This window comes from Ascaphus truei, chromosome 4, assembly GCF_040206685.1.
Source record: "Ascaphus truei isolate aAscTru1 chromosome 4, aAscTru1.hap1, whole genome shotgun sequence".
In the NCBI taxonomy this organism is placed as follows: domain Eukaryota; kingdom Metazoa; phylum Chordata; class Amphibia; order Anura; family Ascaphidae; genus Ascaphus; species Ascaphus truei.
In genome coordinates this window covers 288,319,363-288,338,139 of record NC_134486.1, presented here as the reverse complement: position 1 = coordinate 288,338,139, position 18,777 = coordinate 288,319,363, and the positions used below count along the sequence as shown (strand labels likewise).

General features: G+C 42.8%; 1 protein-coding gene across 1 annotated transcript in view; it reads right to left on the bottom strand.

Annotated features, from left to right (window-relative positions):
- The window catches only part of FIG4 (FIG4 phosphoinositide 5-phosphatase), a 380,709-nt gene that overhangs the window by 179,273 nt on the left and 182,659 nt on the right, over positions 1–18,777 (bottom strand). The window contains exon 17 of the mRNA XM_075595029.1: positions 9,938–10,076. Within this exon, the coding sequence (XP_075451144.1) occupies positions 9,938–10,076 (139 nt within the window). The remainder of the gene's footprint in view (positions 1–9,937; positions 10,077–18,777) is intronic.

The window sequence follows — 18,777 nt, the reverse complement described above, 5'->3', positions numbered from 1 at the left end:
GGAGTCATTGCGGGCCGCACAGAGAGGCCAGGCGGGCCGCATGCGGCCCGCGGGCCATATGTTGTGCAGGCCTGTTCTAGATGGTCACCCTATGTGTGAGGGACAATTGTGGGATAGGGACAATGATAATGGAGTGATACAAAACAGTAAAACCCCAGGTTACAAATGTTTACAAAGCATCAAGTTACATTTTCTAAAATATTGTAAAAGACTTGATTTGAAAAGATTATTCAAAAAAGGTATAAAATCACCTGGTTTTAAATGATTATATCTATAACTGTAATTTCCTCAAATTGGTCTTAAGTGGGAAAACACCACTAAACACTATGAATTTCAGTGTTTTCTGACGAGACACTTTTCGTTCCATGAATACAACCAAGATTATAAACTAGGAAGGAGGGGGAGGGAGAAGCAAGAGGTAACTGAGTACACATAACAGATAGGAATGGAGAAATAGCTATGGGTCATGAGGGTGGAGTGGGGGGTAGTGGTAGTTTGGCAAGCAGAGAGATATCCACATTAAATACAGATCATACTACTAAACTCATAAAGACTAAATCCAATTGAAGTAGAAAGGTAGGAGTAGATAACATTAGACAAGACTACACATTAAATGCATGCTTACTAATGCAAGAAGCCTGATCAATAAAATGAGGGAACTTGAATTAATAGCAAGAAGGGAGCAATTTGATATTACAGATCTCATGGCTGGGCAGTTAATTAAAAGAGCAATCGAAGACAGTTTTTTCCCCGTTTTTTCGTCTTCTTTTTTTAATACAGGATTGAAGAAGGATCTCTTGAGCTGAACCCCATTAATTTCAGCTCCGGGGACCCTCGGCTTCCAGAGATACTTACTTCCAAAGGGGGTGACAGTATCTCTTTGTGTTTTTCTGCAGTTTAATAATTTGACACCAACTGTCTCTCTGCTATCACCTCCTGGATGTCCCACCATTACCCAGAGTTACAAAAACATTATACTGTAGTGCCGACGGTTATTCTAACACAAACCAGTGGCAATCGCCAAAAAGACCCAGGTACATGCTGGGTACATGCTGGGTCTAGTTTAAGGCAAGTGTAAGGAATTTCTGCATTGACTAATGGCCCATCAGATAAACAGTGGGGGTCCCTGGCAGTCCCATTCAAACTGAATGGGACTGCCAGGGGCCCCTGCTGTGTTAATCCAATGGGTCATTAGTCAATGCAGAAATGCCTTAAACTTGCCTAAAACTAGCCAGGTTACACCCAACATGTACCCAGCATGTAACCGGGCTAGTTTAAGGCAAGCTTTAGAATACTTGTTGTCTCGTCTGTAGCCCTTGTAAGTATCTAAATGCTTTGCATTCCTGGTGGTATCATTTTAAACAGCTGTACTTATCTATTGTGATACAATCCCTGTCTCTAGGTGCTGGAATAGGGCAGCTATGGGAGTTTCCAGTGTACAGAGAGTTAATTCCCCATAGAGTAGCTAGTTCAGCTGCAGATAATTAGGATGAACTGCTGAATGAACACTGAAGTGTTTTAAAAGTCAGGAAGTGACTACACACAGACAGAGACATTGACTGGAGATCAATATCTCTTTGATAAAGCGCCCTGTGCGTGAAACATGTCAGAGTACCTGTCAGGACTTTGTCTATATGTTCTTTTAACTTAATAAACCTTTGAACGGTCTACCTTGTCCTCGCGTTATACTGGTGTGGCTGTGCTCCGGTTCCTAATTGGATCGTGACATGACTGGAGATCAGACTGCTGTACTGAAGGGTCTCAATTTTGAACTTTTAAGGGCCAATTTCTTTTAAACTTTTTGTTGATGTCAACAGATTCCTATACCAGCATTAACCATATGCAGGGTCTAGAGGTTTTGGATGAATTTTTTGAAAAGGGATAAAGATATGACAAAGGAACAAGCTAGCTTTATCCTCAGGAATATTAAGTTTATTCTTACCAAAAATAATTTCTGGTTCGATGACCGTTTTCTGAAAATCTGTGGTATGGCCATGGGACCAGGTTCGCGCCAAGCTACACAAACCTATTCATGGGACTATGGGAGGAGAATAAGCTTTATAGAAATCTGCAGTGCCCTGCTTCTTCCATTCATCCACTATGGGAGGAGAGGATTGTGTGGTTTTGGCGTGGAGCAGGTCTTGTACTCTAGTATAGGTACATAGATGACATCATTTTTCTCTGGAAAGGAGCGGAACTAGTAGCTTTGAACTTTATTGACGATTTAAATCAGAATTAGATGAATCTCAAATTCACTCACAGTATAAGTAGAAGGGAGATCCAATTTTTGGACTTAGACCTTTATATACATGAAGGGAAAATAAATTGTAAAACACACTTTAAGTCTGTTGATTGTAATACTTCTATTCACAGAAAAAAGTTGTCACCATAAGAAATGGTTTGACAATATTCCACAAGGCCAAAAAAGGAGTATTAGACAAAATTGCACTTCAGATCAGACCTATCTGGAACAATCTAGTATTTTAAGAGGTTTTTAGAAAAAAAAAGTATGACCAAAAACTATTAGATAATGTAATGCACAAGGTAACTAGAATGGAAAGGAAGGACCTTTAAAAGCCCCAAAACGAGACAATAAGGAGGATAAATGTATTTTTATTACCCAATATAAAAATGAATCGCATGAAATTAGGAGAATTATTGGGAAACATTGGCCAATTTTAAAACAAGATCCAGTCCTTAGTGGTATCTTACCAGATAGACATCAAATTGTTTTTACAAAAGCTCCTAATTTGAAGAACATGGTGGCCCGAGTACCTTTAGAAGGAAACTTGTGTCCAATAATATATGTGATACAGGGAAACACGGAACATGGCTAGAGAGGATTCCTAAAAGTTTTTTTTTTACCATGTTTGGGATGTGTGGCCTGTAAATTTGGCTTCGATAAAAGCAAGAATTTTACTTCTAAGATCACAGGGGAGGTGTTTACTATCTCAAGTCTGATTAATTGTAATACTGAGTTTGCCGTCTACCTGTTGGAATGGCCGTGCGGCCTCCAATATTTAGTCCGCACTATAAGTAAACTAAAAGTCAGAATACTAGACATGTGAGAAACATAAAGCATGGTTTGGAGTCTCACAATGTTTCGTTATATTTTAAGAGTTGTTATCAATCGGATCCAAGGGGTCTTAAGTTTTGTAGCAATAGATCACATTCCAAGAAAACTGTCGGGGGTTACTAGAATCCAATCTATCTCCCAAAAAGAAAGCTTTTGGATTTACAAACTAAAACCTTTGAGACCCCTTGGACTGAACGTGGACTTTGATATAAATGCCTTCCTTTTATAATGTCTGAATTTTTTCCGTATGTATTTGGGGTGGGGGGGGGGGGTTGTATGTATTTGAGGGGTAGTATTTTTCTGGGTATGTATTTGGGGGCGGGTTGTATGTATTTCAGGGGCGGGGGGGTTGTATGTACTTGGGGTATGGGGTTTGTATGTATTTAGGTGAGGTAGGAAGGTTTACTGTATTTGGGGGTGGATTTTTTTGGTATGTAGTTTGTGGAGGGTTGTGTGAGGGGAGGGGGATTGAGTGAGAGTGGGATAATTGACGGAGGGTGGGGGCGAGTGAGGTGAGAGGAGAGAGGGAGGGCGAGGGAGTAAGGAAAAGAGGGAGTAAGAGTGAGACGCAGGAGAGAAATACATGTGAGGCGGGGTGGAAGGATTGAGTGAGAGTTGGTTAATTGGAGGGGGGAGAGAGAGGGGGTGGAGGGAGGAAGAGAGGGAGTGAGACGGAGGGAGAGAAATACATGGGAAGAGGGGGGAAAAAGAGGGGTCTTGTGAGGTGTGAAATGGGGGGGCTTACAAGACCACTGACACAAGGGGAGGTGGGTCGCCCAGACTTCACTCTAGTCTTGGGTCCCGGGAAATCTGTCTGCAGCCCTGTGTGTGTATGTGGGGGGAGAGGGGAAATACAGTAAGTCATCTAATACTACAGAACTGATGTATTAAACAAACCGCATAGGACTTTGAATGTAAGCTTAATACATTAAATCTCATAAAAAATATATAATGCGGGGGGGGGGGGGGGGGAAATGACAAAAATGCACAAGCTATTATCTAATACTACACAACTGATTTCTAAAAAAAAAACATAGGATTTTGAATATAGCGCTGCTATATATGAGCATTAATGCTGCAAAAGGAGGAAATACAATTTTAAATAGTTTGCGTCAATTAAAATTCGACAGCCCATTGTCTAAAGCAGCGGTGCGCAAACTGGGGGAAGTATCCCCCAGGGGGGCGGGTGAATTTGTGGGGGGTCCGGGCGGCTACAGAGGATCTGCGCTCTTCCCCACAGCATTTAAATTAAATTTCGGGAGAGGCGTGAGGCCTCTGTAACTCATTTACCTGCTCTCTACGTGTCTTTGGCGATGCGTTGCCATGGCAACGCGGCATCAAATGACACCCTGGGGTCATGTGACGTCACGCGTCGCCATAGCAACGCATGTCAAATGATGCCGCGGGGTCACGTGACTTCACACGACCCGCGAAATCATTTGACACCGAGTCATTGGGAGAGGGGGGGCGCAAATGCTCCGGCTCCCGGACAGGGGGGCGCAGCTCAAGAAGTTTGCGCCCCCCGGTCTAAAGCAACTTAATGGATGATCCTCCAATTAGAAAAGGTATTCTAACTACTCCTCAAAATAGAAAATTGGTTCATTAACCTTGTCCATTTTCGACTGAGCTATCGAACAAAAGGAATCTCATTGCTCTTTGGTCTTGTCACAGAGGGGCGAGTAATTCAGATATCACACCAGATTTCTAACCTAGTTACTTAGTGTAAACAAACCCTATGGAACAACAGTGACATGCAGGGTCACTGAAAGGCCTACATTTCTGCTAAGCAAATGCATAGTTGGCTGCAAAATATAAAAAATAATTCAGATAAAATAAAAAAATCTGGAAAAAATATAGTAAGCCATTTCAGATGGATTTCACTGATGCTCATATTCTATTTGTGGGGCACACAAATTATTTGTACTTTGTACATTCATGAGATCACTTGGTTAAGTGCAGTACTGAAATGCTAATCTAACTACTTAAAGAGTCTATTAAAACAAAGACAGATAATCAGAAAGTGTTGTAAAAACTGTGATGCACTGTATTTAATAAAATGACAGTTCTACGTATCAGGTAAAGGGAAAAAAAAAAAAAATTTTTGAAGTTCTCCTAAAAATATACAACATTCCGTTTTTTTTCCCCTTTAATTATTATTAAAAATGCTAAATTAAGTATTTATTACTTAATATTCATCCCATTTACTTATGAAGGGAACATGTCAGCCATTTTATTTTCAGTTATAAGTCTTCGGTTTTGGAAGCTGATATCTCCGTAGTGCAACATCATGAGAATAAAAAGAAAATATCTCATGAATAAGTACAAGGAACTTAAATTGCTACATCAACAAAAAAGTTGTGTAAAATGTAAATAAAGATAAATACCAGTTAGGTATTACAGGCATACCCCGTTTAAGTACACTCACTTTATGTACACTCGCGAGTACGTACATAATTCCAATTGCACCATACCCCTGTGTAGTATAATTGAATTATGCAACAATTGAACCATGTGGTGTAGCAGTTAGAGAATTACCAGGGGTTTCATTCCTGCATGGTGTAGTATAATAATGATAATAATAAAAAATATTGTTATATTATATACTTTATATAATACACCATGCAGGAATTGTAAAAACAAGAAAATGTACAGTAAATCTACACATAGTAAGAAAAATCAGCTGACATTAAAGATTTTCTTTCAATAAAGCCTACTGTGTTTATTTTGGTTACAAATGCGTTATTTACATCAGTTATGCACTTATATGACGATTGCAGTACAGTACATGCATCATAAAGTGGAAAAAAGGTAGTGCTTCACTTTAAGTACATTATCTCTTTACATACATGCTCCGGACCCATTGCGTACGTTAATGCGGGGTATGCCTGTACAGTTAAAGGCGACACCTTTAAAGTACCAGTTGTAACGTAATGATCGAAAGGTAATATAACTTGTTAGCGTGACTGAACTAATTGCTTTTAATTGTTGATTATGTTGAGAAGGCCTGACTTGTAATACGGAAACCTATAGCCTTAATAGTCGCTGAAGCCATCTTCATCATGCTGGGGAACAATACATCTCCAATCATTAAGGGCCTCCTGTTGTCAGATAGACTGAGAGGAGACTGAGCTTTAGAACTTGTGTGGATTTAAAAAAAAAAATGAGTTGGTGATATGAATGACGGGTTGCCAATGTTTATTATAATACTACATGTACATTCACGCGAAGGTTGTCATCATGTTATGTCTGTTTGTGTTAGTGTATTCAGATGCTTTCTGTCAAATTTAATCCACTTGAGTCAATTCCTTGGAGCAATATCACAATTGTATGCAAAGTTTTAGGGTGACCACCCGTCCCCCTTTTGCCGGTACAGTCCCGGTTTTTCGGGAGCTGTACCGCTTTTCTGTGTGTACCGGAAATGTCCCGGATATTCCTCAATGTGTCCCCGTTTTTTTTTTTTTTATTGCCGGCGGTGCGCGAGTAATTAGCTGCTGTGCGCGAGTCTGCGGCGGCGGCGCGGAGGAGGAGACTGCAGCAGCCCCGCTGGTAAGTATTTTTTTTTTTAATGCCTCCCCCCCCCTGGCAGTTTTCCTTGTTGGCCAATCCCCAGCGTCCCGGCATTAAGCCCCGCCCCCCGGCATCATCCTTCACCAAGGACCGGCATGTGGAATGGATGGAAGGAAGGGTGCCTGGGGGCGGGGCTTCCGCTTCCTGCGGCAGAGCACACGTGGTGTGTGTCTCTGCCCACGGCTCCTGGCTCTTCTGCGCGGTGTCTCCCCCCCTCTGCCCGCCCGGGGGGATAGGAGGTGAGTTTTTGATCCTTTGCCTCCTGTCCTGGCGCTCCCTTCCCCCCCTGTCCCCTTGGTTCGGGAGATGGGCGCGGGCAGTGGTGGCTGCGCGGTGTTCCCCCATTCTGCCCCGGGAGCCCGTGGCTGCCCGCCGGGGGAGAGGGGGCGGCAGTTTACCTTTGTGTTCCGGCGCTCCTATCCACCCCCCCCCTTGGTGCGGGAGATGGGCGCGGGGGTGGGTGCAGGGGGAGGCGGAGAGCCACCTGCTCGTGGCTGCCTCTGTCTGTACTCCAGTGTGTGTGTACCAGTGTGTGTGTGTGTGTGTGTGTGTACCAGTGTGTGTGTGTGTGTGTGTACCAGTGTGTGTGTGTATGTGTGTACCAGTGTGTGTGTGTGTGTGTACCAGTGTGTGTGTGTGTGTACCAGTGTGTGTGTACCAGTGTGTGTGTACCAGTGTGTGTGTGTGTGTGTACCAGTGTGTGTGTGTGTGTGTGTGTGTGTGTACCAGTGTGTGTGTGTGTGTGTGTGTGTGTACCAGTGTGTGTGTGTGTGTGTGTACCAGTGTGTGTGTACCAGTGTGTGTACGTGTGTGTGTGTGTGTGTGTGTGTGTGTGTGTGTGTGTGTGTGTGTGTGTGTGTGTGTGTGTGTGTACCAGTGTGTGTGTGTGTGTGTGTGTACCAGTGTGTGTGTGTGTGTACCAGTGTGTGTGTGTACCAGTGTGTGTGTGTACCAGTGTGTGTGTGTGTGTGTGTGTGTGTGTGTGTGTACCAGTGTGTGTGTGTGTGTGTGTGTGTGTACCAGTGTGTGTGTGTGTACCAGTGTGTGTGTGTGTGTGTGTGTGTACCAGTGTGTGTGTACCAGTGTGTGTGTGTGTGTGTACCAGTGTACCAGTGTGTGTGTGTACCAGTGTGTGTGTACCAGTGTGTGTGTGTGTGTGTGTACCAGTGTGTGTGTACGTGTGTGTGTGTGTGTGTGTGTGTACCAGTGTGTGTGTGTGTGTGTACCAGTGTGTGTGTGTACCAGTGTGTGTGTGTACCAGTGTGTGTGTGTACCAGTGTGTGTGTGTACCAGTGTGTGTGTGTGTACCAGTGTGTGTGTGTATACCTGTGTGTGTGTGTGTGTGTGTGTGTGTGTGTGTGTGTGTGTGTGTGTGTGTGTGTGTGTGTGTGTGTGTGTGTGTGTGTGTGTGTGTACCAGTGTGTGTGTGTGTACCAGTGTGTGTGTGTGTGTGTGTACCAGTGTGTGTGTGTACCAGTGTGCGTGTGTGTGTGTGTGTGTGTGTGTGTACCAGTGTGTGTGTGTACCAGTGTGTGTGTGTACCAGTGTGTGTATGTGTGTGTACCAGTGTGTGTGTACCAGTGTGTGTGTACCAGTGTGTGTGTACCAGTGTGTGTGTACCAGTGTGTACCTGTGTGTGTGTGTACCTGTGTGTGTGTGTGTACGTGTGTGTGTGTGTACCAGTGTGTGTGTGTGTGTGTGTGTACCAGTGTGTGTGTGTGTGTGTGTGTACCAGTGTGTGTGTACCAGTGTGTGTGTACCAGTGTGTGTGTGTGTGTGTGTACCAGTGTGTGTGTGTGTGTGTGTCCCTCTCCCTCTCTGTCCCTCTCCGTCCCTCTCCCTCTCTGTCCCTCTCCCTCTCTGTCCCTCTCCCTCTCTGTCCCTCTCCCTCTCTGTCCCTCTCCCTCTCTGTCCTCTCACCCTCTCTGTCCTCTCACCCTCTCTGTCCTCTCACCCTCTCTCTCTGTGTCACCCTCTCTCTCTCACCCTCTCTCTCTCTCACCCTCTCTCTCTCTCACCCTCTCTCTCTCTCACCCTCTCTGTCCTCTCACCCTCTCTCTCTCTCACCCTCTCTGTCCTCTCACCCTCTCTGTCCTCTCACCCTCTCTGTCCTCTCACCCTCTCTGTCCTCTCACCCTCTCTGTCCTCTCACCCTCTCTCTCTCTGTGTCACCCTCTCTCTCTCTGTGTCACCCTCTCTCTCTCTCTGTCACCCTCTCTCTCTCACCCCCTCTCTCTCACCCTCTCTCTCTCTCACCCTCTCTCTCTCTCACCCTCTCTCTCACTCCCTCTCTCTCACCCCCTCTCTCTCACCCCCTCTCTCTCTCACTCTCTCTCTCACCCTCTCTCTCTCTCACCCTCTCTCTCTCTCACCCTCTCTCTCTCTCACCCTCTCTCTCTCTCACCCTCTCTCTCTCTCTCACCCTCTCTCTCTCTCTCTCTCTCTCTGTCTCTCTCACCCTCTCTCTCTCTCTGTCTCTCTCACCCTCTCTCTCTCTCTGTCTCTCTCACCCTCTCTCTCTCTGTCTCTCTCACCCTCCCTGTCTTATCTTAACTGCCGTATACCTACACCGAAGTAACCTACCCTTCTTTCTTCCTGATCTGACTCAAGTTTCACACGGGAGACCTCGGAAGACAGGTAAGGAACACCTCCCCTCCAGTATAATACCTTGAGGGACTGCGGATCAGGTAAGATCCCAGGCGGGATTGCTGCTTTAGAAATTGTGAAGAGGCGGCGTCCTGACACTGGTTAAGGGGTTCAGAATCATTCACATCTGGGTTTTTTTTGTTCGATTAGTGAGGTCAACACACACACACACAACTATGTAACAAGGACTAATGGTAGTAAGTATAAGTGTACTACAATAAATAAACTGTTAAGTAAAAAAAAAAATGTCCCGGTTTTTCATTTTCAAAATCTGGTAACCCTACAAAGTTTACACCTGTAAATGGTGTAGTTTTACTTTCTTCTTTGTGACTTTTAAATGCACCAGGTTTCAGGTGGTGCTAGCTTCTTGCACAATAAATCACCAGGTGCAAAGGGCAAAAGATAAAAAATTATTACTCCACATTAAATAGCAAATTGGGTCATCTTGAAAAATATGCACCTATAAAGTGGTTTGGGACACAAGCACAGGAATTGATTTAAGGCAATACCACAGCAAATTATCAAATGGTTGATGAGTTTGGCAGCAGAGCTACTTTAAGAGTTCCTTGTTGTCAAATATTAGACAACATTTTCCAAACAATGCGTTCTTGACTTTCATACCAAAGAAAGCAAACATCCCTACCATACCTTCTCTTGGTCTGGAAAAGCTTCATTGTGTTCTTATGGTGCAAATAAAAGTCTGTGGGGAGCTCCCAGAGATGGGATTTGCCTTCCACAGGCTGGAAAACCCCCAGGAAAAGATTGATGGAATCTTGTCTGTCTGCATCTGGGAGATGAAACACAAAACAAACATATTTATAACAATGAACAAGTCCCTTTAGCCTGTTTACTTTTACAAAAAAAAACAATGGTGTATGTGTGTCCACTATGATATTTTGGCATTTGTAGTGCTTAAATGAAAGTAAACTGAATGTACCCATTTCTGAACGTTAATACTAATCGTTAATTTCAACCACATTTCCTACAATGTTACAATTGTCTCAACACGGAGCAATGGTCTTTAACAAGCACAAAACATTTCATCCTACTGCAATTTTTTTCTTTTTTCTTTAGAATTAACCAACTGTAAGGCTGCGCTTTTAGTGCCGGTGACAGCGACGTCGCGTCAAAACAAATGCATTGAATCCGTCGCATGTGCTTATAGTAGGCGAGACGGCGACGCCATGACGGTGCGACCTAAATCTCTTGCTCTTGCCCCCGCCCCTCTGCCTTCCGTCACTCCCCTTGTAGCTAGAGACGTCTCCAAAACTCAAATTACAACTTTCGCAAGGGCTACGGAGACGGGTGACATCATCCGTAGCCGGCACTATAAGCGCAGCCTAAGGCATAACATTGCAGGAACCGAAGCTTCCTTAATTTCAAAAAGAACAACCTGTCAAGCATAATTGTGCAGAATATATATTCAGCTTATAGAAGAACAACGACCATTCAATCAATAGGTAAATGCGTTATTTGGAGTTGTTGACGCTAAAATTGCATCCCCAACTTTACTACATTATTGGTGTTGATACGTAGAATGTGCCTTACCTAAAATGGATGCCGGGTTGCACGTTAGTCTGACATGTAAAGAGTTAAAGCAGGGGTGCGCAAACTTTTAAGTTTGCGCCCCCCGTCTCCACTCCCACTTGTCTACGCCCCCCCTCCTTACCTGCTCTCGGGCTCCACGCGTCCTATGACATCACAACGTCATGTGGCGCGTTGCCATTTGACCCCATGGCTTTATTTGACGCCGTGTTGTCATGGCGACACGTCAGGGAACAGCCGGCTGAGAGCAGGTAAGTGAGGTTGCAGAGGCCTCGCGCCTCCCCCACATTTAATTTACATACCTGGGGGGAAAGCGCAGGAGCTCTGCAACCACACGCCCCCCTTAGAAAATCCCATGCCCCCCAGTTTGCAGGACTGAGGAGGAGGGGTGGGGGGGGTGACCTCTAGGGTTTTGACCTATGCCTAAATGTAAGAGTGTATATCCTTATATGGTAGTTATACTTTCTGGTATGCGTAAATGCCGATGTGTATGTAATTTTCAGCATTTGGCTCTCACTATATTATATATACCAATGTATTGGATTAGGAGAGCAGATTTGTATCCAGCAGTTTGCCTGTGTACATCTCTCCATGTAACTACATGAATAAACTTCAATATCATTCATTTTTGGACCTTAAGAATTGTAGATTGAATTATTTCTACTACTTTGGCTTCCCCCAAAAAAGTGATCACCCTTAAAAGCAAACATTTAGCTGTTTTTTTGGGGGCGGAATTATGAAAATACTCCTATCTAAACAGAAGCGTGCTTGGCCATCAAGAGAAGAGGAGAAGAGGAAGAGAGAGGGGCCTCAAGAGGAGAGAGAGGGACCTTTGTATGTGCAAGCTCTTGTTCCACAGAGGTAAAATCAGATAGGAGAAAATAGCTAAAAGAACAGAAATTCCTCCCATGTCTCAGCTTTGCCTGTTTTCAAACAAAATCACCTTAAACTACTTTACAAAAAAAAAAAAAAACACATTAAACCACTTGCACATGAACTTGCTATTGCCTAATTTTGGTTCCAGCTGGGCTGCACCAATGACATCTCATAAATGCCCTGATGGCTTTCATCTCAGGGGCTATTAATACAAAATTTCTAGGGTGGTGAAAGGTGTCAGGTAGGAGATTAGAGTCCGGGTCAGGCCTGAAAGATGGGAGGAAGTGATGATGTGGTTTATCCCAGAGGGTCAGTTAGTTTTCCACCACTTACAAACTTGTATCCCCACAAATGTAGTGGGGCTTGTTGCTTGCTTGAACCACAAAGAGTTAATAATGTCAGATTTTAAGCTTTGTTCTGCTAATATTGTTATTGCTGTTATTGTATTGCTGAATAATATGTATCACAGAGGCACTGGATTTTAAGCCCAAACGATATTGTGTCTGGGGTCAAATGTTTTGACCATACGTGCACTTGCAGACGTTTAGTATGTGAATAAAAGTAGTAATAGAGATCAGGTTTAAACGTCACCTGGTCTGTGAAAAAGTAAAAAATATGCCTTCATGTATAGATACTATTATCTTTGCGTAATAAGAAGGTGCTGGCTAAGGCAGGACTTAGGTCCAGTTTGTCGACCATCAATTACCCTTTATATTGGCCTTAGGGACTTACCTGGTCCACCGTTATTCCACCCCCCCCTGCCTTCACTCCTTTTCCCCCTCCTCAAAATGTTCCCAAGCCCACATGGCAGATTCACCTGGTTGTCTTTCTATAACAAGGCGTTTAAATCATCTCCTTCTTTTGCATGATTCTCAGATCATCTATTCTGATCACCTCAAATCAAGTATGTCATCAGTGGTTAAATCGTCAAATTTCACAAACTATGGCTCTTAAAATAAAATTATATAATGCCAAAGGTCTAAATAGCCCTCAAAAGCGCAAGATGGCTCTAATAGATTAAAAAAAACAAAAAAAAAACAAGATGTCTATCATTTTTCTACAAGAAACACACTTTAGTAGAAAGTCAGCACCTAAGTATTGGGACAAAAAAAATATTAGGTTTTTTGGTACCTCAGGAGTAGCCATTCTAGTAAACAAAAATATAGATTTTATTCCAGATAGGGTTAAGCAAAGGGGGCAGATGCATAATTGTCACAGGCAAATCACACAACTGTGAGCTTTGTCTGGTCGCTCTCTATGCCCCTAATAGAAACAGTGCAGATTTTTTCCAATCGGGTAAGAATTTCAGTTCAGTTACATTATTATATTGTTAGAGATAAGGTTTCTGCGCTTGTGCTGTCCTCTAAAATCACTCGTAATCCGTTTGCAGCAATCAGTGCCAGGAGCCTCTCATCGCTTGCTCTTAATAAGGAGAGCTCCCTAAAGAGCCCTCCAAAAGACGAAGAAAAATAATGCACACAAGCGTACCATGGATGAATATAAAATTAATCAATATTAAATATCCGGTCAAAGACCACAAACACAATAAATTAATAATAAAGCACAATACTACACATGTAACAATTACAAAAAATGCATGGTTACTCCCAATTGAGGATGCTAACCCAATAACAGCTTCAGTGAAGCACAATAACAACAGCAAAAAAATAAAAACTTTAAACCAGAAAAATCCCACTAAACATTCACTGATGCACAGGCCCGCCAACAGGGGGGGGGTCTGCCGGGGTTGCCGCCCCGGGCCCGGCGAGTCAGGTGGGCCCGGCTGCCCGCGGTTGCCGCCGGGCCCGTGTGTCAAAAAAAATAAAAAAAATAAAAGCGTCTGAAGAAAAAAAAATAGCCAGTGTCAAAATAAATAAATAAATTATGAGGAGAGGGGATCCAATCAGGGCCTTCGTCATGAGATAGGAGTGGGATGGACTACTAGCAATATAAGCAACTGCACAGGCGGTTGAAGCGAGTTTGAATGTTTCCAGCTGTGCAGCTGCTTATTCAAATACAGCACAAACGTTAAGTACATGCTGTAATTGTTATCTGTACTGTGATTGTGTCTGTCTGAGTCTGTTTCATCCTCACTGTTGTGTGTGTGTCTGTGTAGTTCTTTGTGTTTTTTTTGTCTGTGTAGTGTGTGTCCGTCCCGTTCAGACCCCCCACGGGCACCCTTACCGGCATCCACCTCACCTTTCCCTCACCCATACTGGCATCCAACTCACTTCCCCTCACCCCTACCAGCATCTACCTCACCTTCCCCTCACCCATACCGGCATCCACCTCAATTCCCCTCACCCCTACCGGCATCTACCTCACCTTCCCCTCACCCCTACCGGCATCCCCCGCACATTCCCCTCATCCCAAACGGCATCCACTGCACCTTCCCCTCACCCCTACCGGCATCCACCTCACCTTCCCCTCACCCCTACCGGCATCCACCTCACCTTCCCCTCACCCCTACCGCCATCCTCCACCTCACCTTCCCCTCACCCATACCGGCATCCACCTCACTTGCCCTCACCCCTACCAGCATCTACCTCACCTTCCCCTCACGCCTACTGGCATCCACCGCACCATCCGCTCACCCCTATACCCACCTTCCTGGGCCCGGCATCCACCTTCCCCTCCCCCTAGCGGCATCCAGCAGCACTCTCTGCAGGCAGCAGACCCATCCTCCGCGCGGGCCTGTGCTTGGCTGCAACTTTTCAGACGTTATGATGATCAGCTTGCAGGAGCAGTGTGCTGTGCTTCCCCTCGACACCCTGCCCCAGAACAAGGGCAAGAATAGTGAGTTGCCCCATGCACCTGTCCGGACTCCACAGCTGTCTCCCACCGAGGAGAAGATAACTGTCCATAGGTGTTTGCTCAAAGGGAAATGTAGTATGGTATTTTTTATTTTATCTGCATGTTAAGGTACTCTTAGAACTTTTATTCTTATAAATATCAAAATCAATTTCTTTATACAGTATGAACCCTTTTTTTTGCCATAGGGGTGTGCAATGTGTTGACAGAGAAGGGGTTAATGTGAAACCCCTGGCACTATCCTTCCAGTGAGGGAGTAACCTGGCGAGTACCTTTTTATACAGCCCAAGGCACATGTATACTCCTGAGTGGGTATCAAGTAGACCCAACACTAAGGGAAAGAATTGTGTCCAGTTGCGTACAGGTGCAATGTGTTGTGTGCAACCAGTAAAATGTTTTTAAATGGACACGTGCCTCAAACATGAGAACTACTGGTTCAATCCCCTGAAAAAGCTTCTAGAACAAAAACGATGGAGGCAAACAAGTAGTGGTTGCAATATAATTGCGGAAGTTTACTTGATATAAAATACTTATAACGTATTAGGGGGGTTGTTATATGTATTGGGGGGGGGGTTTGTGGGTATTTTTCTATATATTGGGGGACTTGGGGGTATTTTTATACGGGTTGGAGTATTTTTTTTATATTACTGTATGTGTGAGTATATATATATGTGTATGTACGTATGTATATATGTATATATGTATATATGTATTGTTTTTTATATATGTATTGGGTAGGTGGTTTTTTTGTATGTATTTGGGGTGGAGGGGTGGAGGGGTGGGGAAGGTTGTATACATTTGGGAGTGGGGATTTTTTTTGTAAGTATTTGGGAGTGGGAAGTTTTTTGGTATATATGTTATGGGGGGAATTGTGTGAGGGGGAGGGAATGAGTGTGCGTGGGGTAATTGGAGGGAGGGGGTGAGTGAGGAAAAGAGGGAGTAAGAGTGAGACGCAGGGGAGAGAAATACATGCGAGGCGGGAGAATGAGGGGGTGAGACGGAAGGGAGAGAAATACATGGGAAGAGGGGGGGGAGAGGGGCTCGTGAGGTGTGAAATGGGGGGGGGGGCGCTCACATGGGGGGGGGCTGCTTAAAATGTTTGTCCTGGGCCCCACGATTTGTGTTGGGGGGCCTGCTGATGAAGTGAATGAACTTATTTGACGTCACCGCCATTTTTGTACTTTTTTTGTATGTATTTATCTTCAGAATAAACTTTTATTTTTATGTGTTAAACCCAGAATGCAGAGTTCTGTTCTTCTGGAGTGATTATACAAGAAAAAAAAGGACATCATACAAATCACTTCTTTGATGTACATTCTGAAATCAAAACAGTAATAAAATTAGGCGGTGATTTTAACTTGACATTGGATGCAACACTAGATAAATCAAGAGGAAATATTCTTCCAGGAGTCAATAGGAGGAACACAGATATTAAAACTTTGTAAATGAGACTGATAATTTGGGTTAGTAGATATCTGGAGGACAATAAAACCTTGCCTAAGAGATTATACCTTCTTTTCGGTCCCTCATCAATCATACTCACGCATTTACTTGCTTTTCGTCGAGTCTGATTTGGTTTTGTTAGTGTATCCTCCAAAATTTACAACATTACATGGTCTGATCATGCAATGATAGATCTACATATTAACTGTAAGGTCAAATTGCAGAATAGGTTTATGTGGAAGCTGAATCACTCTAAGCTGCTTGAGGTGCTGATCTCAAAAGGCAACTCACTGACTATTTTAATCTTAATTTAGCTTCAATTACTTCCCCAACCACGCACTTGGCAGCTCACAAGGCAGTTGTTATAGGTTATAGAAAGAACACAAACCCTAACCTTTCTTTCTATTTCCTTTTGTGCATGGGAATTGAATATTCCCTTCCATTCATCCAAGCAGCAGGTATTACTCACTACATCTAGTGAGATTAGGTCCCATTTCTACCATTGTAGACTTGCTCAGTTAGCGCCTTTTATTTCCATTTTACCAGTTGTTAGAGGTTACCTGATCAAGATCGCTTCTTACAGGAAGAAAGCGAGAAAGGCGTAACTAGAAAAACTCCTGTTTAGAAACTTTAGAATCCCAACAAGAAGCTTCTCAGGGAGATGGAAGAGACTACAGGAGAAATTAAGATAAACGTATATGACAAAACAGAAAAGGCTATGAGATGGACAGGACAAATTATTTTTGAAAAAGGGAACAAACCAGACACTACTGTACGTTAGCTAGAAACTTGCGCAAGAAAATAAGGTCCAGTACATTTATATAATTAGTACAAGTCTGTTTGCCAGAAAACAGGCCTACTTATACATGAATCTAATTTAATTCTGCAAGATTTTCACGATTATTTTTCCTCGTATGATGGACAAAAAAAATCATACTCTAGTCTTCAACCTTTAAGGATCTCTCAGAGTTTCAAGAGACCTGAGATTTGCCCTCGTTAAATAAACTGAAATTACAGTAGTTAAGCTAAATTAACCTATTTCTTCAGAGGAGGTGCATTTAGTTATCAAATCGTTAAAGTCTTCAAAAGCCCCTGGACCAGAAGGCTTTACGAAAGCATATTATAAAAAATGTCAATCAGTACTAATTCCACATCTCACTCCAATGTTTAATGAGCTACTTTAAAGGGGAGCAATTATTACGAGAGATGCTTCAAGTCAATATTGCTGTGATTCACAAGGAGGGTAAATATCCCACACTATGCTGCAACAGTAGACCAATTTGACTCATAAATATATATTGCTGTTTACTGAGGTCCTCGCAAACAGACTAAATTCTTGTTTTACCTGAGAAACACCAGATAATATAAGGAGAGAAATAGATATAATTCATAATGATAGCACCTCATATTGCTAACATTAGATGCTGAAAAAGCATCTGAAAGGGTGAATTGGCTATACTTACACAAGACACTAGGAGCATTTGGTTTAAAAGTACAGCTTCATAAAGGCTATATAAGCCCTTCACCAGCACCCACAGGCCAAGATATGTACTGTAGCTCTGGTATATCTCAGATCTTCTCTCCATTAAGAATGATATCTAACAAGGTTGCCCATTATCTCCTTTGTTTTTTGCCTTGTGTATTGAACTCTTGGCTTGTTCCATAAGATTAAACACAGACATCCTGTAATGGGTTATAAGATTGGTTCCAATTAGTTTAGGATCAGTCTATTTGCAGATTACTGTAGATTCTTCTCTCTTTGATCAAACCAATGATTTCCTTACCTAACCTGTTTGATTTACTAAATAGATTTGTCAACATGTCTGGGTTTAAAGGTGAATAACTACTGTAAATCAGAGGCATAAGCAATAAATATTCCTCATCCCTCAATCAAACCGATCTCTATAAACTTTAGCTTTATGTGACAGGAAAACTCAATATCCTACTTAGGGACAGAATTGTCTAAAATGGTGGACACATTATATACTGTAACATTAATGCTGCAGTTCAGTCTTTTTTTTTTTTATTTATTTTTTTACTTCAATAGTTTTATGTGGGCAATCTCTACTTACCTAAAGAACTGCATAGCTGTCGGTCAATTCGTTCTCCGTCTATTGATCGGAAAAGTTTGGCGACATCTTTAAATATGGGGAATGTAAATCGTTGCTATAGGAACAAGCATGCTTGTTAAAATAGAATACAAGAAAATTGGTCTTTCAAAGTAGTTGTTTTTAAAACAGAAAATGCTAAAAGTGTTTTTTCTTACTACAGAACTTATTTATTAAAAAAAAAACACACACATGCAGGATATTGCCTGAACTGCAGCTTTAACTACCCTCCTCAGATAAAAACTCTGGCTATGGAAAATGTATTCAGTCAAGATTAATTTTATTACCAAGGATATTATATTTCTTCCATTCACTGCCTATGCCAATCAGGTATAATGAGCTAGATGATTTACAGAATAACATTTAATTATTTCTATGGTCCAAAAGGAAACGTGGAATTAAGAAATCTATTTTATACAGACCCACTATAGCAGGACTGCCATGACTACCATGTTTACTTGCTTACTACAGGGCAGCAAGAATTAGCCATTGAACCACGTGGCACGTGCAGTGCAAAAAATAGGCTAAATGGGTTGAAATTGAGAAAGAAGAAATAATGCCACAGACTATTAGCTCAATACTATTGCTTTCCTGTTTCTGGTGGGTTTGCCAGGGGAATGTCATGACTTGGGGGGCAATAAACCATTAAAGTGACACATGACAGTTGGCAGATAATATTTTATCTGCCGGGGGCAAGCTTCAGAG